At 37.2% G+C, this 24,437-nt stretch overlaps 2 protein-coding genes across 3 annotated transcripts in view; both read left to right on the forward strand.

Annotated features, from left to right (window-relative positions):
• Positions 1-1,313: 1,313 nt before the first annotated feature.
• LOC149834463 (putative WRKY transcription factor 14) lies at positions 1,314-4,276 on the forward strand. Of its 2 annotated transcripts, XM_090010138.1 has the most exons (4): positions 1,314-1,403; positions 1,593-2,159; positions 2,659-2,799; positions 3,552-4,276. In XM_090010138.1, exons 2-4 carry the CDS (start codon positions 1,606-1,608, stop codon positions 4,120-4,122), a joined length of 1,266 nt encoding a protein of 421 aa, XP_089866264.1. In that variant the 5' UTR covers positions 1,314-1,403; positions 1,593-1,605; the 3' UTR covers positions 4,123-4,276. The 2 variants fall into 2 exon arrangements, with proteins under 2 accessions (XP_089866264.1, XP_089866263.1); XM_090010137.1 differs by having other exon boundaries at positions 1,389-2,159.
• A 17,026-nt stretch (positions 4,277-21,302) lies between these two features.
• LOC149834464 (uncharacterized) overlaps positions 21,303-24,437 on the forward strand; it is a 42,855-nt gene continuing 39,720 nt past the window's right edge. Inside the window, exons 1-2 of the mRNA XM_090011430.1 lie at positions 21,303-21,578; positions 23,524-23,712. Of these exons, the coding sequence (XP_089867556.1) occupies positions 21,378-21,578; positions 23,524-23,712 (390 nt within the window). The 5' untranslated portion in view covers positions 21,303-21,377. The remainder of the gene's footprint in view (positions 21,579-23,523; positions 23,713-24,437) is intronic.

Below are 24,437 nucleotides of genomic sequence, written 5' to 3' on the forward strand. Positions count from 1 at the left end.
ACCAGAACCCATAAGGAAAGGCATCCCTGAGTTGCACCAAGATCCATATCCATATATCTGGGTCCGAAATGTATCGACAACATTGACACCCATTGCCGCTTTCTTCGTGCTGGACATGGGTTTTTGTAAACAACGCCTAAGATGAGTTGGATCTGAATTCTTAGAACTAGTGGGAATTTAAAGAAAAACCAAAAACTTATATGTCATGTGTGGTTATCTAAACATGGATCTAGTAGCCAATCTTGAAAGAGACCATACACAGAGCAAATAGTTTTGTAATTAACGGCTGTTTTGTTGTGCTATTATATCATGGTGATCTCCAAAATCCTTTCTATATATATATATATATATATATATATATATATATATATATATATATATATATATATATATATATATATATATAGAGAGAGAGAGAGAGAGAGAGAGAGAGAGAGAGAGACCATGGCCTTTCATGTCTCACATGGATTTAGATGGCCAATCTAACAATTATAAGTGTATGTGACAACATTTTGTAACATATACACTCTAAAATGATAATATTATGGCATGCCCTTATGGTGTTATGGTTTTAGGTATGTGCTGTTTAATTAGCATGGTGAGAGTAACTAGGGACGTATTGGATTGGACTCGGGTCGGATCTTGCCAGATGTAAGATAATCGTACTCATAGTCGGATTTGGACTCGGACGCTTAGAGCCTATACTGAATCTTGATCTATTAGAACGTACACCCTAAAGTTCAGACATATACACATTGTCAGGTCGGATCTTGTTGGACTTTAAGTCGTGGATTTGGACTTAGATGTGAGAATACTGCAAACGAATCCGAGACCATTTAATTCAATTCAGATCTGGTTTTGCTTACCGAATGCGATTAACGGACTCGGATTCAGCGGAATATGAAACCCGAACCGTTTAGTGATCATCATATGCCGCTGGTCGAGCCATCTTACGCTTAGCATAATATGCAGGCTTTCTAATATGCCATTTATAAGATAATCAAGGATATAAGTGATCGTCTCTCTTCCTGAAGAGGCCAACTCTCAAGAAAAGCGCATATCACATATAAAGTATAAAATCCAGCTCCTTTCTTCTATTTGGTGTGAGTGCTCTCTCTCTCTCTCTCTATAAAAAAAGTTTTGACCCTTAGTGACGATGGGATGCATCATCCATCCACGACTAGAAGCAACTCTTTTGGCGTATGAAGGACACGGTATTAGGTTTCCTTCTCAACGAAAAAGTCAGCCTTCTTAGATTATGTGTATGAAAATTACAGGAAAAAGGAAGGATAGACACCTCTCTCTCTCTCTCTCTCTCTCTCTCTCTCTCTCTCTCTCTGGGAGGATATCCCACATCGTCTCATTCATCATCGCCACCATCATCTCTATCTTCTCACACACAGGTGCCATTCCCACCTCTGCATTAAAAAATCCATCCTTTGTAACGTCATTTCTCTCGAAAAGAAAACTCATCACTATTTTCATATAAAATTGCTTGGTTTTCAGTCTCTCGTGGTGCAATTCTGAACCCCAAGACTATAAAAATAAGAATTCTGAGTCATATTTTTTTTTTCTTATCAAAAGATGTGCAGTTTGTTTTGGCAGATGGAGAATGACCAAGGTGATCTCTCGGATATAGTAAGAGCTAGTGGTGGTGGTGGTGGTGGCGGTGATATTGGTGTTGGTGGTAGTGGTATTGGAGGTGTTGCTGCTACTACTTCGGGTTATGATTGGGCTTTTCCGACAGAATCCATGAATTTTCCGTTGAGAACCGATGACCTGATCGAGGATTTCAGCGACCCCTTCTGCAGCGCTCGTGATTCCTTGTTGCATGAATCGGAGGTCGTGAGTTCGATGTTTTACGCTGCGGGCTCGAATTCTTTGTTGCTTAAGAAGGAGAATAGTAGTTTTACTGATAACACTTATGGTGATGGTATGATGGGTCAGGAGATCAAGCCTTGCCAGTTGCTAACAAGGATGCTTCAAATTGGCCAGAAGCAAAAGATCCCCATTCCGGCAATCAACTCTTCGCCTTCTTCTCTTTCTCCTAGACGAATCAAGCCTCTGAATGATGGTATCAAGGTGAATTCATTGGGTGGACCTAATGAAAATGTTGGTTTGCAAATGAATTCTCCGAGAAATCCTGGTATCAAGAGGAGGTAAGAAATTTTCTTTTTCTTTTTCTTTTTCAAAGTTTATCAGTTCTGTACTGTAATTTGGTTCAATGTTGTGAAAACGAGGTAAATGATGAACTTTCTTCTGCCTTAATCAATGATAAAGCAGTTTTCTGAAACTTTTTTCCATTAAATGATAATAAGTGTAAAGTTATGGAGCATTCAGAAAGAAATGATTTTATTGCACATCAAATACTTGATGGATCAGTCATTTTTACTTTACTGTAATTGATGTTATGATGATAATTGAAAAGTGTGACTGCTTGCTTGTTTGGTTTTCAATGCAAAGGGACTCAAAATTTGTAGCACAGATATTCCATGAAAGTTTTGGCATTAGAGATAGAAGAACTTTTCCCTTCTCTTGTTTTCTCTTCCTGTTTTGTTCTATTCCTATGTAATTTTGTTTTTTGTGTGGACATAATTCAGATGAATGGATTTAGGGTTCTATGAATTCTGACATTTTTTTTTGGTGTGTGGTGGTCAGAAAGAATCAGACGAAAAGGGTGGTTTGCATACCGGCACCTGCAGCAGCCAATAACAGACCAAGTGGAGAGGTTGTCCCCTCAGATCTATGGGCATGGAGGAAATATGGTCAGAAACCCATTAAAGGATCTCCTTATCCTAGGTATCATTTCGAATGAGAAGTTTCAAAAAGAGAAAAAAAAATTAAAATAAGAAAATAGGAAAGAAAAATCATAGAAACAAATAATTTTGTCTTATTTTTTTCACTTCTTATTTTTCTTAAGTGCTGAAACTGTTTAGCAGGTTTCAAATAAAAAAAGACAATTACAAAAAAAAAACACGTTATTAATTCTTGGGAAACCATAAATCATAAAATTTGGTGATTTTGAGTTTATTTGATCATAGTTTCTCCTTTGTAGAGTAAAAAAATGTTCAGGAGAAGTGAAAAACTAGCATTATCACCAGTTTCTGTTATGCGTTTCTTCACCATGAATTCAAGGAATTTGGATAGACTCTATCATTGGCTTTTTTTGTCCCTTTTCCTTTTTTGATCATATAAAGGTTATAGATGGGAAGCAAAAAAAAAAAGGAAGAAAAGAACCCAGTACCGCCATCCAAAAGGATCTTGTTAATGCAAATAAGTTTTTGCTTTGGGTTTCTATAAGTCATGATTTTCTTTGTTTGTTTTTTATTTTTTCTTTTCCTTTTTTCTTTTCTTTTGAGGTGGCCCTGAAGATGTTGAGAAACTGTTCTGGGGAACTGCTGAAAATAACAAAAGATTATCCATCAATCTCTCCAATAAAAAGAATCTTAAGATTTGGTGATAGTTTTTTATCAAAATGTCTTTTCCTTCAAAAAACAAGAAAAAAAAGATGGGTCTTGGTTAGAGTAATTGGATTTTTTTGCATCCTACAGAGGGTATTATAGATGCAGCAGCTCCAAGGGTTGCTCAGCTAGAAAACAAGTTGAAAGGAGCAGGACTGATCCCAACATGCTAGTCATCACCTACACCTCAGAACACAACCATCCCTGGCCAACTCAAAGAAATGCTCTTGCTGGCTCAACAAGAACACAGCCAACTAAAGCGGCCTCAGCATCAAAGATCTCTCCCCCTCCTCACACCCCAAAGGCAGATGAAACACTAGTAAAGGAAGAGCTCAAGGAAAACACTGTTGACAAAGAAGGGAGTGTTTGTGTGAAAGAGGAGATTGGTGATGCAGAAAAGTCCCTAGAGATTGATGATGGTGAGCTGGGCCAAGATTTCCACCAGAGTTACAGACCCATCCCACCAGATTCAAGCCAGCCTGATGATTTGATCTTCTCTGAGCTTGGAGAGTTGGAGCCAAATCCACTGAGCCTCATCTTTCCTCATGGTTTCAATGATGAGAAATCAAATGAAGACCCTGGCACCAAGGGCTTAGACCCTTTTATTAGTTTCTATGATTGGCCTGACAACTCATATGCAGGACCTAGGGTGGGTTTATAGCAAGACCTTGGCTCACCATCCTTCAATTTTTAGCTGAATTTTGTGGTGCAATTTGAATCCAAGGTCTGGCTATAAACCCTTTTACGTCAAGTTGGAAATACATGAGATTTTTCTTCTTCTTTTTTATATTTTCTTTTTCTTTAAAGGAAAACAAGGAGAAAAAAAAAGTGGTGGGATTGGTTCGCATGAGACACTTATTCTTGGGTGACAGTTGGATGGGAACATAAAGATGTAAAAAGAGCAGTTGAAAGACTCATGACTTATCCTCTACAGTGAGGAATAATTATGCTTAGTCTATTGTTGGGGAGGTTCCAACTCTAGACAGTAGTTGGGCTTTTGAAAGGGAAATAAGAAGATAAAGGGTTGGTTTTTTTCTATCAATCCTTGTCTTATGAAAGCTCCCATATAGACACATGATGGGAACCCTGCAGTATTTTTGGTCATTACTCTCTGTCCATTGAGCAATGTTAGAACTCAGTGGCAAGTACTGTTGTTTTTTCTTAAACACATTGTGAACGTAATTCAAAACTTTCTTTACAAAAGTTCTATGGCTCCTTTTACCGTCACTAAAACTTTTCCTTTTTTCTTCATATTTGCTCTTGGTGTTAAAATGTATTGAATGCCGGTTATGTATCTTGATGGTGTACGCTGCATTTATTGTGAATTCTTGAACGAGAACATGTTGTTATGAGTGTTAAATTATTGTCTCAGACGATGCTTTCTATATGTCGATGTTCAAAAAGGAAAAGATGTAGAGTGAGTTTGTGCCAAAAGTGCTCATTAACTCGCATATATTACATGTACACTTGTGAGTCAGTGCTGCCTTTAAATATTTGTTGAATGCACGTGTGAGCAGTCCCCATATTCTTATTTAAATAATTGATGCTGAATATTCATAATAATAATAATAATCGTAATAATAATAAATAACACTATAAATAAATAAATAAATAATAGTGGTTGGTTGGTGGTGACTTTGTTTCACTTGTTGCTAATCATAAAGTAGTGATTACTGAAAGGATCATTATGAATTGGGCCAGTGATTGAGGCCCAAAAGTCACACAAACGCTTTGCTGATTTCCTTAATTAGATAAATATGCAAAAAGCTTACCTAGAATCATGTATACTTTAGGGGATACTTAATCATAGTTTGCTTTGTAGCTTTAGGTGATTTGGAATGATAAGATGAGCATAAGACGTAGCAAAAGTGAGCTGTTTTTACTTTTAAGTGAAAAAAGGTGGTTATCATATCAAAAAAGCTTAGGGGCAACTATACATGTATCCTCTTAGCTTTGAGGGGAAAACTCAGGGCCCATGGTGCCAAAAATCATGAATAGAAACTGTACATCTCTAACATGATGAAGAAAAGATTCCCACAAGTTGTGGGGTTCCTATTGAGAAAGAAAAATACAAGGAATACAGAAAACTTTTTCTCCTACGTGTCTCTTGGCTACTACTATTTTGTCTGAACAAAACTTTACTTAAGAAAATTTGAGAGAGTGCGAGAGGTGCACATGCGCGCACACACACACACACACACACACTATATATATATATATATATATATATATATATATAGAGAGAGAGAGAGAGAGAGAGAGAGAATTAGGAGTGAACACGAACTAACACAGTGAAAAGATCAGGTAATATGATTGCACAAATATTTGTGCATTGAACATCTGATCACCCTCCATCTTGGGGACAAGGCTTGTCAGGTGTGCAGCCCAAGACCTAATGGATGGCCATCGGGTGCTTAATAAACAATTTGTGTGCAATCATATTGCACCCGATCCTCTCTCAACTAACACACCGGCAGCATCTAAACAGCTGAAAAACGTGCAAAGTGTATTTTTATTACTTTTAGGGATGTGCAAGCATAAGGATCTTTAGCGGCCGGCACTTGTGCATGCTAAGAAAGCCTTTTCTTTTCTTGTGAAACATCATGCTTGCTGTTGGATCGTGCACAACAGTGCGAGCGTCTGTATTTGTTTGCTGGATTATATATATATTCATTTGAACTATATGACAATGTTTGGCAAATCAGACACTGTACATGTGTTTAGTATGATCCATTTGATAAGAAGTAGCTGTTGAATCATGTTTTTAGATTAAAAAAATATGATTTTATGAGCTTTTAAATTTATGAAATTTATGACGCTAAGCCCTATACAAATTTGTTCACATGTCATAATTGAATGATCCAAAAAGCTATTGTTACTAGGGATGGCTGTGGACATGGGGAAAGCTGGGCCCGCCCCACCTCGCCCCGTTTGGATCAGAGATGGAGGGCATGAAATGGGGATGGAGGCAGGGATGAAGGTTCAAATTCATCCCCGTGCGGGGATGGACTGACACTTTCCCCCACCCATCCCCGCCCCATCCCCGCCCCCGCCCCTTCATATTTTATCTTCTCTTACTAACCCTAACCCTATTTTATCAGTCGAAGCCATCACTGTCTCCTCTTTCCTGACGCTCCGGATAGCGCAGAACGACGACCGGGCAGATGCAGTGGTGGATGCAGCAGTCGTTGACGAGACGGCTCTTGCTAGTCCGTTTGGAGGCGCCGAAGTCGTGGCTGCCCATGATGACTGCAGAGAGGCCGAGCCACTCGACCTTGAGGCAAAGCTTTTCTTTCATGTCGTGGTCCTTCACGATGTGGATCCGGAAGAGGATATGCGCATCGACGAGCGGCTGCGCAAGGTCGGTCACCTTTGTTGTCGTGAAGGCATCAAAGTCATCCTCGAGCTTCTGTTGCGACTCCTCATTGGTGTCGACGAAGAGGTTGATAGCGCCTCAACCGGTTGGACGGGGACGAGGCGGGGATAGGGATGGCGACGAGGATTAGTATTTTGAGACGGGATGGGGGTGGAGGCCCAAAGTCTTCCCCGCCACGGGGGTGGACCGGGGATGAAGGTTACATTTTAGAGACTGGACGGGGGTGGAGACCTTGTTTTAATTCATTTGTTTTTTTCGGCAGGGGGGCGACCCCCTGCCGCGTTTTGTTTTTTCCGGCAAGGGGTCGACCCCCTGCCTCGTTGTTTAATTATTTGGGCAGGGGGTCGACCCCCCTGCCTCGTTATTTTATTCGGGCAGGGGGTCGCTCCTCCACCCTCCTTTTCTAGCAGGGCGTCGCCCTCCTACCACTCTTTTTTTTCTAGGTAGGGGGACGACCCCCTGCCTCGTTGCCACTCTTTTTTTCCAGCAGGGGAGGCGACCCCTGCATGGTTTTTATTTTTCCGGTAGGGGGTCGCCCCCCGTGCCTCATTTTTTTATTCGGGTAGGGGGTCGCCCTCTGCCTCTCTTTTTTCCGGCAGGGGGGTGACCCCTGCCTCGTTTGTTTTTTCCGGCAGGGGTCACCCCCATGCCCCATTTTTTTATTCGGGCAGAGGGTCGCCCCCCTTGTCATTTTTTTATTCGGGCAGAGAGTCGCCCCCCTGCCATTTTTTTATTCAGGCAGGGGGTCGCCCCCTTGTCGTTTTTTTATTTGGGCAGGGAGTCGGCCCCCTGCTTTTCCGGCAAGGAGGCGACCTTGCCTCATTTTTTTTTTTGACAAGGAGTGACTTCATTTTAACACAGTGTCTCTTGCAGATTTCTCAATGGAACCCGCTTGTGCCCCATATTAAGTAAGTGACAAAAATAATGCAAATCGGGTAAATATCCGTGGTGAGTAAGTGATGCAAGTGCATCACATGTTATTTAATTTATTGGATGTAACACTTTACTGTTCATATACTCACTTAGTTATTGATATCTAGAACTGTTTTGTTGGAGTTTGAAGATCATGCTGAGCATGATTTTAATGTACGAGAATAGAAGTGTTCTTATTTTTGGAGTATGGATTTCATGCTAGGCATGGTAGTAGTTAGCGAGATATTGAGGTGTGTTTGCTGCAGGTACATGTTTGACATTTTTTTTATATGAATGATTTGCATGTATGCCAATGTTTGATGTGATTGTATTTATGCTTGCATGTAGTTACTTTCAATTTGATTATGACTTTCATGTGAAATTGTATAATGAAAGAATGTTTCAAATTAATGTATCGTGTTATGAATAGTTTGCACATAAAAATATTAAGTTATCAATGCATGCATCATAATTCTTGTGATTGTATGACATCATATATTGCATGATCATTTGATATTTTATTCATCATAGCATTCTGATGGTTCTCTTTTAACTGGTTAAGATACATTTCGTAACATCATACGACAAAATAACTGCAAACCGTGAATGAATGTATCGTAGGATAGTTGACAATGAGTTATCGCATGAATATATGGATGGTGTTGAAAGTTTTATTGAATTTGCAACTGCAAGTGTTAGTACAGTGGATCCCACAGGTCGGATTAGGTGTCCCTGCAAGATTTGTAAGAATAATCGATTCGTAGAACCTCATGGCGTTAGACATCATCTATACAGGAAGGGCTTTGTGAGTGATTATCAGAATTGGATGTTTCATGGAGAAGAATTTAGAAACAATTTTGATGCAATGGTGAATGTGGTGCACGATAATCCATATATGGATTTGATATTTGATGCCGCAGAAACAGAACTTGGTTCTGCTATGGGTCCTAGTGATGTAAGAACTACAGTAGATGAAGAATCACCAAACGATGCAGCTAGTAGATTTTATGATTAGTAATGTTGATGAGCCACTTTGGAACGGTTGCAAGAGTCACACTATTTTGTCTGCAGTTCTTCAACTAATGAATTTGAAGTCTGAGTATAATTTGAGTCAATCATGTTTTGACTGTTTGTGCATGATTGTGAAGTGTATGTTGCCCAAAGATGAGAAATTGCCACAAAATTTCTATCGTGTGAAACTTATGGTTAACGCTCTAGGTATGTAGTATAAAAAGATAGATGCTTGTCCAAATCACTGCATGTTGTATTTCAAGGATCAGGAAAACAACATATCATGCCCGTCATGTGGTCATCCTCGGTTCAAGCCAAAGACAAGAGGCAATGATAGCATGAGATCAAAAGAAGTTTCATACAAGTCACTCTGCTACTTTCTTATCACTCCTAGATTGTAACAATTGTATATGTCTTTAAGGACAACTTAACACATGATATGGCATGCAAATAAAGTTTGACATGATGAAGACAAGATCACGCATCTTGTTGACGCCGAAGCTTGGAAGCACTTTGATCATACTCATCAGAACTTCGCAATGAAAGTAAAAATGTTAGACTTGGTCTATGTACAGATAGATTTAATCCATTTGGGGGTAGATCAACTCTATACTCATGCTGGCCAGTATTTGTAACTCCATACAACCTTTCACTAAGCTTGTGTATGAAACGTCCAAATCTTTTCTTGTCTCTATTGATCCCTGATCCGACCTCACCTGACCAAAATCTTGATGTATATTTAAGGTCATTGATTGATGAACTAAAAGTACTGTGGGATGATGGTGTTACCATGTATGATGCCCAAAAAAAATAAAATTCCAATATGAAGGTCGTTGTTCTATGGACAATCAGTGACTTCCTGCATATGGTATGTTATCTGGTTGGAGCACACATGGGAGGTTGGCATGTCCGTACCTCATGGAGGATACAAAAACTTTTAGATTGACACATGGAAGGAAGCCTTGCTGGTTTGAGTGTCATCGTCGATTTCTACTCAGCGACCATCCGTTACGATGACAAAGGAATGTGTTTTGAGCAGACACAACTGAAATGGAAGGTTCATCCACAAGATTGCCTGACATAGAGATTTTAAGAAGATTGTGATACTTTTTAGATGTATTAACAGATGGCTGTAGTCTGACGCCTTTCCTTGGATTTGGAAATGATCACAATTGGACAAAAAAATCTATTTTTTGAGAGCTACTATATTGGCCGACCCTATTGATACGACATAATTTGGATGTGATGCATGTGAAGAAAAATGTGTTTGATAATATGTTCAATACAGTAATAAATGTTAAAGGGAAAACAAAGGATAATTCGAAGGCCCGTATGGATTTAAAAGTAATATGTAAAAGACCAGAATTTGAACTCAAAGAGTATAATGGTAAAGTACTGAAACCAAAGGCAAGGTACGTGCTTGGACCTGATCAAATAAAGCATGTATGTCAATGGTTTAGGCAGTTGAGATTTCCAGATGGATATGTCTCTAACATTGCTCGGGCTGTGAAGATTGACGATGAACAATTATGTGGGTTGAAGAGCCATGATTGTCATATCTTTATGCAACGATTGATACCCCTAGCATTCCATGATATGTTAGACAAACCTATATGGGGGGTATTGTCTTAGTTGAGTGGATTTTTTAGAACATTGTGCGCATCGGAAGTCATAGTATCTGATGTAAAGAATCTCGAGAACTTTGTCCACTACTGTTTGTCTGCTAGAAAAGATTTTTTCCGACAACATTTTTTGATGTTATGGAATATTTGATCATACATTTTCCATATAAACTAAGGGTTGGTGGTCCTATGCAATATCAGTGGATGTACCCATTTAAAAGGTATATGTTTCCTTATATTTGTCTCTTCAATGATAGATATTTTAAATTTGAAATGTATATTTTTGACAGATGCATGTTTGACCTAAAAAAAAGGTTCGTAATAAAGCAAGAGTAGAAGGCTTTATTTGTGAGGCGTAAACTTTAAAAGGGATTTCAAATTTCTCATCTATGTACTTTGAACCTCACATTCCAACACGTTACATATGCCCGCCTCGTAACGATGATAGAGAACAAGTAACTGTAGCTGACAAACTGTCGATAATTCAACCACTTGGGCATGCATTTGATAGTTTCCGATCAAGACTCTTGACAGATCGAGAGCAAGATGCAGCACACATCTATATTCTTTTTAATTGCTCAGCGATCGACCCATACATCGAGTAAGTATATGTAGACGCAACACAATTTTAAATTCTTTTATGTACTATACGTGCATACATGGTTCAGTAATATATGTATTTATGGTTTGCAGATGATTTGATATGGAGTTGCGAAAAGAAGTTTCACATCTCACTGATGCAAAAGTACAAAAAGAACGTGAAACTAAGCTTGTGAAGTGGTTGAAAGAGTTGGTAAAGACGCTCACATAAATTGTGTACTTGTAAACAACACTAAGTTACTTAATTGGTCTTGATCACAATCATTGTTTATCTTTGTGTGTAGGTCCGCCATGGTGATGTTAAAGATCAAGGAATATGTGATTTACAAAATGGTTCAACCAAAGTTGTGAATGTTACAATGGGTACATCGTAAATGGTTATCGATTCTATACAAAAGACTACGGTATAAATAAATCAATGATGAATAGTAGCGTGTGTGTCAAGGGTTGCAGCTATGGTGAAAATGAACATGATTACTACAGTGTTATAGAGAAAATAATGGAGTTGACTTACTTAGGCATAAATAATAGGGTAACTTTATTCAAGTGTCATTGGTTTGATCCAACTGCAACAAGAGTCGGCAAAGCCTTAGGCATTGTGGAAGTGAATCATAAATCAAGGTTTGAAATATATGAACCATTCATATTAGCCTCGCAAGCTCAACAAGTTTATTATACTTCATATCCGAGTATAAAAAAGTCAGATAGAAATGAATGGTGGGCAGTTTGCAAGGTGAAGTCCAAACCATACCCTGAGTATGATCAGTTATAAGAAGACAAGTTAACTGAAGAGAGTGATTGATATCTATGACTTCTCTTATGGTCACGATGTTGTGCATGATATGATGTCATATCGCCATTGGTCGATGAAACATTTATAGAAGAATGTGATCCAAATGACATACCAAGTGGATGGGCAAACAATGAAGAAGAAGATGAAGAAGAAGAAGAAGAAGAAGAAAAAGAATATGAAAGTCAAACAAGTGATGAGAAAGAATTTTCGAGCTAGTGAGCAAAATCTTGTAATACAAACCTCTATTTGAATGTATTACAATGTTTTTGATGTATTGCAATACTTGATGTAAATGATTTGAATGTTTTGAAATGTATTGTAATGATTTGAATGTTTTGAATGTATTATCGCAATACTTGATATGAATGATTTGAATGTTTTGAATGTATTATTGCAATACTTGATGTGAATGATTTGAATGTATTATTGCAATACTTGATGTGAATGATTTGAATGTATAGAAATGTATTGCAATGATTTGAATGTTTTGAATGTATTATTGCAATACTTGATTTGAATGATTTAAATGTTTTGAATATATTATTGCAATACATGATGTGAATGATTTGAATATATTATTGCAATACTTGATGTGAATAATTTGAATGATTTGAATGTATTGCAATACTTGATTTAAATTATTTGAATGTATTGAAAACTTGATGTCAATGATTTGAAATGATTTAAATGTATTTCACGATATTTTTTATTTGTTAGAATATGGTTCGTGGAGGTTACAGTGGCGTTCATCTGGTGGTAGCAGTCTCAACCTTCATCTTCACGGGCTCCTTTGATAGGTATATCATTTAACTAATTAGATACTTGATTAGTTGAAATGTGCATTCTGAGAATTTCTAATGTATTTTTTTACAGATGATGTTTCGCCTCTACATGACCCACCTACACCAGTTGATCATACAAGTCAGAAGCCAACACATGATGCAAGGTCTTCTCAGTTTGGCACAAGAAGACTCATTCGAATAATGTATATCGATAATCGACCATAAATATTTCATTTTCACTTATTGCATATCTTATAAATATTGTATATTGATATTTATTGTGTACCAATTCATGTGCAACACGAGGTTTGAGCCATAAGAAGTAGTACGTGATATTAGGAATTCACTACTTCAACATCTACCAAGACCGGTCGCTCAATGAAAAGAGTATCCAAAAGAGGTGATAGACAGATTGTGGTCCTTATTCACGGTATACAGTTGTTTGTCATAGTTAATGTGTTTCATATTTAATTTTTTGTTATAGTCATGTCTACTAACTTTCTGAAAATATATATAGGTTTTGAATCGCTTTGCGACTGCGATGGAGGAACATGATGCAAGGAAAGTGTGGTAGAAGGTGGTTGCCAATCGATTTGCAGACATGCTGCACAATATAAAACTGCAACAAAAAAAGCATCTGACGGAATAGATGATCCACTACAGCGGAAGGGTCATGGCCCTATTACTATCAGGAGAGATTATTGGGAGAGAATGTGCGACAAGTGGGCGAGGGATGCATTTCGAAACTGCTCAGCGAAGGCTACACAAAATTGAGCAAAAATGCCTGAAGCCCATCTACACACAGGTGGATCTAGGACTTTTGGGAGCCACCAGAAGAAAATGGTAACTCATCAATATATATATATATATATATATATATATATATATATATATATATATTGTCAATTTTATAAGTATTGCTGTAAACTTGTTAACTAAATCTTTTATCATTTCACTTCGCAGGAAGCAGAAAAAAGAGACATTGTGTCATACAAGGATGTGTTTGTTGAAACATATAAACGTAAGACTACGAGAGAGTTCGTATCAGAGAAGGCGAGAGCGACAGCGGTATGCATTTATTTTATTAATAAACATTATAATAGACAAGTTACTATGACTTACGTTATCACAAATATTGTAATTGTTAATTATTAATTTATATTCTAATCATTACATTGTAGGAGTCATACGAGCAGCAAATGGTACATCAATATGACAATGACTCCACTCAGCATCCGCCTTTTGATCCTGCAGCATGGGTGACTGCAACCGGTGAACCCAAAAAGAGTCGTGTGTTCGGGTTTGGGAGTAACATGAACACCACACCAGTCGTTGCCTCCTGCAGCCCAGGCCCACAAAGTTCTCCCACCAGCATCAACTCTCAACGTCCTAATGACTCTGCCATGTCTTGGGATGGTGTATGTCAGCGTCTTGAGTACAAAATGCAATACTTTTTAAATGAAGTCATTCCCAACATTGTCCGTAATGAGTTGTGCAACTTTTTTCAGGACAGAGGAACTTTATCTGCATTCAACATGAGCTTCGGTGCCCGTCAGGTATATGGTTTTTTTACTGCCTTAGAACACATATGAGCATGATAGAATCATATATGAAGTTTTTTTACTGCTTTATAACACATATGAGCATGATAGAATCATGTATAAAGTTATTTTACTGCCTTAGAACATATATTAGCATGATAGAATCACATATAAAGTTTTTTTACTGTCTTAGAACACATATGAGCATGATAGAATCACATATAAAGTTTTTTTATTGCTTTATAACATATATGAGCATGATAGAATCACGTATGAAGTTTTTTTATTGCTTTATAACACATATGAGCATGATAGAATCACATATAAAGTTTTTTTACTGCCTTAGAACACATATGAGCATGATAGAATCACATATAAAGTTTTTTTACTGCCTTAGAGCATATATGAGCATGATAGAATCACATATAAAGTTTTTTTACTACCTTATAACACATATAAGCATGATAGAATCACATATACAAATTTTTTTACTGCCTTAGAGCACATATGAGCATGATAGAATCACATATACAGTTTTTTTGACTGCCTTAGAACATCTATGAGCATGATATAATTACATGTACAATTTTTTGTCTGCCTTAGAACACATATGAGCATGATAGAATCACATATAAAGTTTTTTGACTGCCTTAGAGCGCATATGAGCATGGTAGAATCACATATACAAATTTTTTACTGCCTTAGAACACATATGAGTATGATAGAATCACATAAAAAGGTTTTTTTGCTGCCTTAGAACACATACATATACAACTTTTTGACTGTTTTAGAGCACATATGAGCATGATAGAATCACATATACAGTTTTTTTACTGTCTTAGAACACATATGAGCATGATAGAATCATATATGAAGTTTTTTTACTGCTTTATAACACATATGAGCATGATAGAATCATGTATAAAGTTTTTTTACTGCCTTAGAACACATATGCGCATAATAGAATCACATATAGAGTAGGCTATATTTCAGTATATTTTGTTTATCAATACTGACATTTCTTTTCTCGTGTAGGTTGCTGGCGATAATCAGCGTAGTAGAGCTGAAGGGACAGATCGAGACACTGAAGAAGAGGATGCACAAAATCTTGGCGATGATTAGATTTATGTGTTGACTTTGTTCTACCTTCTTTTTGTTTCAAAAATGTAAATGTTAAATTGTAAATCATTATAACTTGCGAATTCTATGGTGGATCGATTAATTATTTCAGTTTTTTTTATATGTATTTTGATGTGTACTTTGCTTTTTATTCATAGGAAATATAAATTGTACAAGAAATATAAATTGTATCACGAGAATTTTTTTCTCGATATTTAATTTTTAAATATATTTTTTATTTTTTTTCTTTATTTGCGACGGATATATTCGTTGCTAATTATTATTTATGTTAAATTTAGCGACAAATATAAATCTGTCGCCAAATCGAAGTTGTCGTTTAGTGACGACGGCCTTGCGGCGGATTTTGTCATTCGGTATTCCGTCGCAATTTAGAGATGAAACTGGCGACAGATACAGTCTATCACTACTTAACGACGGAATGGGCAACAGATATATTCTGTCGTTTATTAGCGTCGAAAAATTCACGATGAAAGATATCCGTCGCTAATCCGACGCTAATCGGTCGCTAATCTGGTTAGCGACGGATTTAGGTCGTCGCTAATCCACTGGTTTGTTGTAGTGTAAGTATGTAACTGCCACCCACTATCTCCCCATTAAGTAGCCCACTAATTGTGTCAAACCGGGTCACTCAAATGGGCTGGACCCGATCCATATGTCCAACATGTGAAACCCAGGATTGGTCTTAGTGCAGGTGATGTTGATCAACTCATCTATGTTTCAATTGAGCACGATCATGAAGCGAACCATAGAAAGAGACTATGGGAGGTGCTCTCCCAACACCCAAGGGAGACCCCCTGGATAGTTATGGGAGATTGGAAAACCACGCAATCACTGGAGGAAAGGAAAGGATCCAGTGGTAATCATCATGATTCTATGTTTTTTAACAATATGATTAATCAGTATGAACTTACTAAAATCGTCCACTGGGGTTTGTTGTCTACATGGCATAATAGTGAGAAGAAGTATCAATTTCGAGCAAGCCGCCTTGATCGTGCTTGGTGAACAAACATTGGGTAGGGGTTTTCCCTAATACCATAGCCCGTATTTTGCCTAGAACCATCTCATATCACAATTGCTTGCTCCTTAGTAGCTCTCTCAAGTGTCGGATAGGCTTGGGGAAAGGAAGTGAGAGGATGCCCCATGTACAAGCTTATAGCAAAGCTTGAAGCAGTGAAGTATGGTCTAAAGGAATAAACATACTATTGGTTTTATCCCAGCCAGGATAGAAACATTAATGGAGGAAGAGCTGGAATCAAATCAGCGAAACTTGGGAATGGGAGAGGGGGAGGAGGAAAGAATGGGGGAAAGAATTATCATTGCGTGATGAACTGCAAGCTTTGGCTCAAAATGGAGGAAACTCTATTGAGGCAGAAATTGTGAAGCAAATGGCTCAAAGAGGGGGATAGGAACACTCACTATTTTCATAATTATTAATAAAAATATTATGAAGATGAGTATTTTTATCCTTATTAGTGAGGATGGATCAGAGGTTGTTGGCCAAGAGAACCTACTATAGGAAGCAACAAAGTACTTTAGAGATCAGTTCTCAGAAGGAGAGGCATCAGAAGAATCATAAGGCTTAAAGGCGACTGAGGAAGACAATAAAAGCATGATGAAAGAGGTTCAATGGGAGGAAATTCGTGAGGCAGTATTTAAGTTAAACCCTTATAGCGCCCGAGCCCAGATGGCTTCTCATGTAGCCTTTTTCAGCAATTCTGGGACATAGTTGGAGGAGACGTTAGTAAAGCAATAGAGAATTTCTTCAAATCGAGGAAGCTCCTCAAGAGAATCAACTGCACCAACTTAGTTTTGATTCCAAAAATCAAGGGGGCCACCAGACTAAGTCGGCTTATGCAATTTTGTGTATAAGGTGATAACTAAAATTATTGTCAATCGAATAAGCGGGGTTTTGGATAATATTGTTAGCAAGAATCATATGGCCTTTCTCAAAGGACGATCAATTCAAGACAGTGCCCTTCTTGCCCATGAGATGGTGGACTCGATGTCAGTTGAAAAGAAAAAATGTATTATGTATAAAACCTACTTGGTTAAGGCCTATGACAAAAATTGGTTGGAAGTTCTAAGAGTCTACCTTGAAGTTTTTTGGTTTTGATTGTAGATGGGTAGATATAATCATGCAATGTATGAAATCTCCAAAGTTTGCTCTTGTCATCAATGGGGAGGCGAGCAAGCTATTTCAGAGCAACAGAGGCATCAGGCAAGGAGATCTAATGTCCCCACATCTCATCTTTTCTTGATCACGGAAAGACTATCTCAAAAAATTAATAAGGAGAAAAGGACAGGGACTTTAATTCCTGTTCAGGTGAGGAAGTTTATGTGGCATCAAAGCTTCTATGTAGACAATGCACTCTTCTTCTGGCAAGACAAAAAGAACACGATAAAGAATTTTCTATCCTTGATAGGGGAGTTCGAATGATGTTCAGAGCTTCAATAGCAAGGAAAAGACAATATTTGTTTCCTTTAATTTGTCCCATGACAAAACTGCAGACATCCAACAACTAAGTGGCTGGCAAAGCATGAACCTTCCCATCACTTACCTGGGATTGCCACTTTTTAGAGGTGCCTTGAAGAAAAAGGGATGTGCACAAAGTTGGTTATGAAACTCTGAGCTCGATTGGAATCATGGCAAGGCAAGATTCTGGTGACGACAACTAGAATTGTTTTGATTAGAGTTGTTATTAATACCTTTCCTCAATACTTGATGGGTTGTTTCAGTCTTCCCATGGCCATTATCAAGAAATGGGAAAAATCATGAAAAGTTTCTTATGGCTTGATGATGTGAACCACAGGCATTACCACCTCCTCAAGTGGGGAGCACGTGTAAGTCCAAAGAGGAGGGTGGTTTTGGGATCAGAGACTTGGATGAGATAAACAAAGCAGCTCTTGCAAAATTGACATAGAGGATAATACAAAATGAAAAAACTCCATGGACCAATCTAGTTTGAGTGAAATACTTATATAAGGAATCATTTTGAGTAAAGGCCCTATTTTTTTTTACAGTTACCTTCTAATTCTCAAGAGGTGCTCTATGACACACTCGGATACATTTCAGTGGGGAAGATGATTGATCAGATAAGATGTTCGTACATGAAGGTCACTGACTTGAGAGTGCTGCTGCCTCCAAAGATATTGCAGGAGGTGGAGATGTGTACATGGCAACCCAGAATAGAGGATGTCATATTGTGGAATGCACTTAATGGGTTCTTAATGAAAAATGTGTGGGAGGCCATTAGGGATAAAGAGCGACCTGATGAAATATTTTAAAAGGCATGGAGGAGCAAGGCCGCCCCACCTATGACATCAATTGCTTTAAGGCTAGCAATTGAAGGGAAGTTACTCACTCAAGTGAAGTTGAAAAAACCTAGGCCGCGATGTGTTTTCTATGAAGCCGAAGAAGAAACTGAAGAGCACCTGTTTTTACATTGCCCATGGGCGTAGCTAGTCTGGAAGATAGTTGCGTCATATTTTGGAGTGAGGTGATGCCCGGGGAGGAATGTGAAAACTGACTGCGCTAGGTGGTTCGAAAGGAAAGTCAAAAGAAAAGATAACACAAAATGAAAGGCTATTCGAGGGGAAAACCAAGTCTAAACAGTGCATAGTGGAGGAAATTACTATGGCCATACAAGAGCAGGTTATGGGTATCCTCCATCAATCTGATCATGTAGTGGCCAATCGTTGGAGACATTTGCCGGCGAATAAGACCCACCACCAAGGGGGTGGGTGAAACTCAATGTGAATAGGCATGTAGGATACACTCTTATGCACTCATGAAGAAAACATTCAGCAAGCTGGTTAATGTTTCAGCAGAGAGGGGCTTGTTACAGATAAATAATGGAGTGTGTGGATGGATGTTATACATGAAACATGAGTAGCAGGAAGGGTGATCTTAGAAACAGGCGTAATGGACGTGGACAGAGTGATCCAACAGGCTCTGGAAGGACGAGCACAAAGCTACACTGTCAGATTTCAGTTGTGTAAATTTTATTTTTTGAGTAGATTACTTGCTCGATTGGCAAGAAGGGGACTAAACCAATCTTGGAAGGATAGGCCCAGATTGGCACCCAATTATGCTTGGGTGATTTTGTACACAGATATATTTGTTTTTCCCTTATTTCATGGAATTAACTCACTGCTAGGGTTCTTGCCTAACCCCAGCTTGACTATAAAAAAAAAAGTCATGTACTCAAGTTAAGAGATTTTATGACTTATACGATAAATTTTAAGAAAAAAAACACAACCGATAAATTATAATTATCTTTTTTTATAATGGTAATGGTTAAAGAAGACAAGGCACACCCATGAATGACATACTGTATTAAGTGATGCAATCGTCTATGAGATTGGATTAGGAGCTCGAGTCGAGCATGCTTGAGTGCTTAACCACCAATGACAGCGGTACATGTGTCTATGGGCCCTACACTTGAGAACCTGATGTACAAACTTCTTGCCACATGATAAAGGATATATATTTGCCACTATCTATTGTAATTTGTAACTACAATCCAGTTGAGAAAAAACATGAGCGCAAAGTTGTATCAATTCAATCTGATGTTTTTTTCTAATGTAAAAATATGACTTTTTGAGTCATGAAATTTTGATTCATTATATACGGTCAGTTGATTTTTTGGGCTTTTGAAAAACCAACTTACATGTCTCAAAAACATGATCCAAATCCTGTTTTTTACCTAGAAAGTGAAAAAATGTAAAAGAAATAGTGTTTTCTCCTATATTGTATATACAAACGACTGTAGCAAATTTATATCCCCAGATAAATTCAAACATTTGGTGAACTCTGTGTAAATTTATAGCGAACACATTGTTTATTTTCTTTTGACTGTGTTAGTATATTCTGAAGGGGCATAGTGACAAATATCAACGATATTTTCAAAATATAAAAAAATGTGATATATTATCTTATCGTTTTAAAATTTAAACTTTAAATAATCAATATATTTTTTTGACAAATATCACATTTTTATCACGAGATTTAAAATAAAAAAGAGACACTTGATTGTTTTAAATTCATTTAAAATGCATTGAACATCACTATATTCAAGTGAATAAATTCTCATTAAACTGTATTTTAATTCATCTCTTTCTCTCATTTAATAATAATAAAACTCTTTCTCATCTACCAAAAACATAAAACGAGGTTCTCAACGAAGGGGTAAGCCAACTGAGTTTTACATTGCCAGGACAGCGACTGTAAGTATGAGCCAGCACAATTAGGTCTCTGTTCCTAGGGCAGGTTTCTCAGTGTAAAAAAACATGGCAGCTTTAAAAAGTGTTGATAATAAAAAATGATTTCCTAAAATCTATCTTGAAAATTAAAAGCTTTAAATGCGTTGAGATAGGAAAGGTCTCCTAAAGTCCAACATGTAAGTTAAACCCATATTATTTTCTAATTTTTTTTATTTTGACTCATATTTGTTAAGCATTAATTAATTTATTTTTAGCCAATAATTAATGAAAAACTCAAGATAAATAAAAAATTTCAAAATCTCACTAGAAAAATCTTGGTGATACCCTACCGTTTGTCACTAAGCTGGCGGGTATGGATAAGATTTTCAACATACAATATTAATATTTTGCTTGTTGTGCTAACTTAGTGAATATGTAATTTTTTATAGTTATAAACTAATTGATAAGCTCTCAGAGCAGATCAGGTGATCTGCCGAATCACTTTAAGGAAAGATGTGGGGTTCATACATTGCATAAAGACGTGGGATAAAGCAATGGACGGTGAAGATGTCAAATCACTTTCTTAAAGTTATATGAGGATCACCTGATCTGTTCTCTTATATTTGTCTATACCAAGCTATCAAATTTCCTGATGCCACAAGAACCAACTTTGTTCTTAATCAAACAAAACTACATTCTTTGGGGTGTTCTTAAACAGATTCGTGTCACACAAGGCACACACTCGTGTCACTGTCGTGTGACATTGAGAAATAACTAACCCTAAGCTGGACCGGGTTTGGGTCGGACCTCCGATCCATTACAGCCCTAACCTTTTTGGTTTTGGCCTCTCTTTTGTTCAAACGCTCTCAACGCTATTACGAGAGCCACAGAGTGAGCTCAAAGAAGAAGAAGAAGAAGAGGAGGAAGAAGAAGAGAAATGGCGTACACCCATATTATTCCTTCTCTAGGGATCCCTCTCAGGAGGGCCTCCATCCACGGGATTCCCCTCTTGAAGCCTGGCTTCGGCTTCCGCTGCCCAATGAGGCGGTTTTCCTCTGGTGGTAAGATCAGCATGAGCTTGAGGGCAGGCATTGTGGGCCTCCCCAACGTCGGGAAATCGACTCTCTTCAATGCGGTGGTGAGTATCTCTTGGTTCGTTGGTGGTTCTTGTCTGAATGAGCAAAATGGGCGGTGTGTTTGTTTTAGTTGGTGTTCAAGGGATTGAGAATCTGTTATTTTGTTTTTTGTCTCCCCCTCTTTGTTGGTGGATGATATTTTAGTAGGTTTTTATGGGTTAGTTTGTTGTCTGTGATTCTTTTGGTGGATAAAAATACGATAAAATCGGGTTGTTGAAGTTAAAGATAATTGGGTTGTTCTGTTGGTGAATGGGAGAAATTTTTAGTGGGTTTGTTTGTAGGGAATTGGTATTTGAGTAATTGAGAATCATTTTTTGTTTTCTATCTTCGAATGAATAATTCGACGCAAAGCAAAGAAACTTAGCACGGTTGGACATGTTGCGAATCCTCTTGGGAGAGGGTTGCCTACAGGAAGGTTCATATTATTGGTGGTTTTGTCTGTAGATAAGTTGGTATTTAAGTAAATCATTTTCTTTTCCTTGTTTGTGGACGCTAATTTGGTGGTTTTTTAAGGTCACAGTGTATATTTTTGGATGGTAATTTGATGTTATGATTGTTTTCTTGTTGAATTTAATAGGTTTTTGACGGTGAATGTGTTTGATTTTATGGTTTTGGAAACGGAATTTGTTCTTTAAGAATTCATTGGAATGTTTATAGAATTTGTGGATATAGTTAATTGAATAAAAAATGGTGGATATAGGCTTGTTATGTATTATTTAAGTGGAGAAACTATGGAGGAGAAGTTGGCTTTTGGAATGGAGTTGGTTGTGTACTCTGTACTACTTAAGTTGTGGTTGTGATGGCAATGGGGTTTGCTTATCATGGATTTCTTGTTAATTTGATAAGCTCAGAATGCATCAATGTGATGCATTGTGAATTTAAAATTTTTGATGGAAACGTAGTTTCAAGTTAAAATGGGCTTTGCCTTTTTAATCAAATATTTTCCTTGTAAACAATTTTAAAATATATGTTAAACAAAGAGTTGCTTGTATGAATGCATTTAATCTTTAACTTAAACAAAGAGTTGCTTGTATGAATGCATTTCTTCTTTAACTAGAGAAAATAATTAACATGGGATTGAGTTGTCCAACTTGCAAACTGTGTCACTTTGCTATGCTGATGGCTTTGATACTGTCTATTGACCACACATTTCAAGGTGACTTTTATGCCTGGAAAGATTGAGAAGACAAGGTGCAAATTGGCATCTGAATCACTTAGTCCTAACAATTATAAGGTTATTCTGGCACTAGTCGTTGTCTAAAACATTTCCCAACATGTGAACCTAACTAAATTCTAATTTTGAAAAAAAAATAAAAAAGAGTACTCATTGATTTTTTATTTTTTTGTACATCACCTCACAAGTTTAGTGCACATGAATGCATTAAGTACATCTCACATGTTTCTTGTCATATGTGGGTTTGATGACCACAAGCAAAAATCAGGTTTGCATCTTAAGGATCTTTGTTGAAATAATAGGTTTTACGAACATAGCGCCTGGCTATTTTATCATAAAATATTATTTTGCATTTAGTTGTCTTTATGTTTGTCTCACATAGACTACAATTCCAATACCTCAAGCTTCACACCATTTTTCGAGTCAGTCATGTGCTTAGTAAAATTGTACCAACATTGCATGCTATCAGCTTGGGTTAAAATTGATTACATACTCGTCATTCTACTCATATATTCTTTAGGGTGTATCTTTTTCAAAATTCTGTTCATTTGGGTGTTTCAATATATGCTGAGCCATCTGTTTTGATTGATATCTCTACATGCTTCACAAGAGTGCACACATTTTCATATAAGGATAAAGATACATGTACAAAATGAACATTCACATGATTTCACTATATATATATATATTGTGAATAAGGCCGCATAATTGGTACTAATTTTTTTATTATGTTTGTATATGTTTCATAAAGGGGCTTCTATTTCATATTGCAGGTTGAAAATGGAAAAGCTCAAGCTGCAAATTTTCCTTTTTGCACAATTGAGCCCAATGTGGGAATTGTTGCAGTACCAGATGCACGTTTGAATGTGCTTTCTAACTTGAGTAAATCTCAACGTGCTGTTCCAGCATCCATAGAATTTGTTGATATTGCAGGGCTTGTGAAAGGAGCCAGTCAAGGGGAGGTGAAAACTTGTGTAGCCTTATGAATTAGCTTCCAAAAACTTGTCATGTAGAAGTTTTGCTATGACTTTCTGAGTATTGAGGTCAAGGTGATTTTTGAAGTTGCACTCACATTCTCATGCTTCTATAACCATATAATCTAGTCCGATGGTCTTATGTAAACCATGAACCTTTTTTAAAAGTTTTCATTTGCTAATAGAAAATAATATAACCATAGCTCCCATTCCACTGGGAAGGATAAAGACTTGTTTGTGTAAAGTTCCCTGGCATCCATGCTTGTAGAAGAAGATTCAAATGAGGAGAAAGAAGAGAAGAAGAAACAACAATAGGGACCCGAATAGACGACCTTAGGGCCTCTAGGACTAGTGTTTCATATTAGTATTAGAATAAAAGATGATTTAAAAAAAGTGTCATTTTATACACAAAATACATATGTATTTCAATATAACTTGAAATAAATGCTCCTGGGTGTACACAATATAAGATGTACATACAATCTATTCTCAACATTCCCTCTCAAATTATGCGTGGATGAGAACCATGGATAATTTTCCTTTCAAGAACTGATGCCTAGCAACTGATAATAGCTTTATAAAGAGAGTGGCAATTTGATCTTTCCCACAAATGAATAATGGTTGTATTTCCTCATCTTCAACTTTCTCATTCTAAAAGAAAACAAAATGTTGGTCTAACACCACAATTTTCTTTTCTTTTCTTAAATTTGAAA

Source organism: Nuphar pumila, chromosome 6 (genome assembly GCF_984573655.1).
Source record: "Nuphar pumila chromosome 6, dmNupPumi1.hap1.1, whole genome shotgun sequence".
In the NCBI taxonomy this organism is placed as follows: domain Eukaryota; kingdom Viridiplantae; phylum Streptophyta; class Magnoliopsida; order Nymphaeales; family Nymphaeaceae; genus Nuphar; species Nuphar pumila.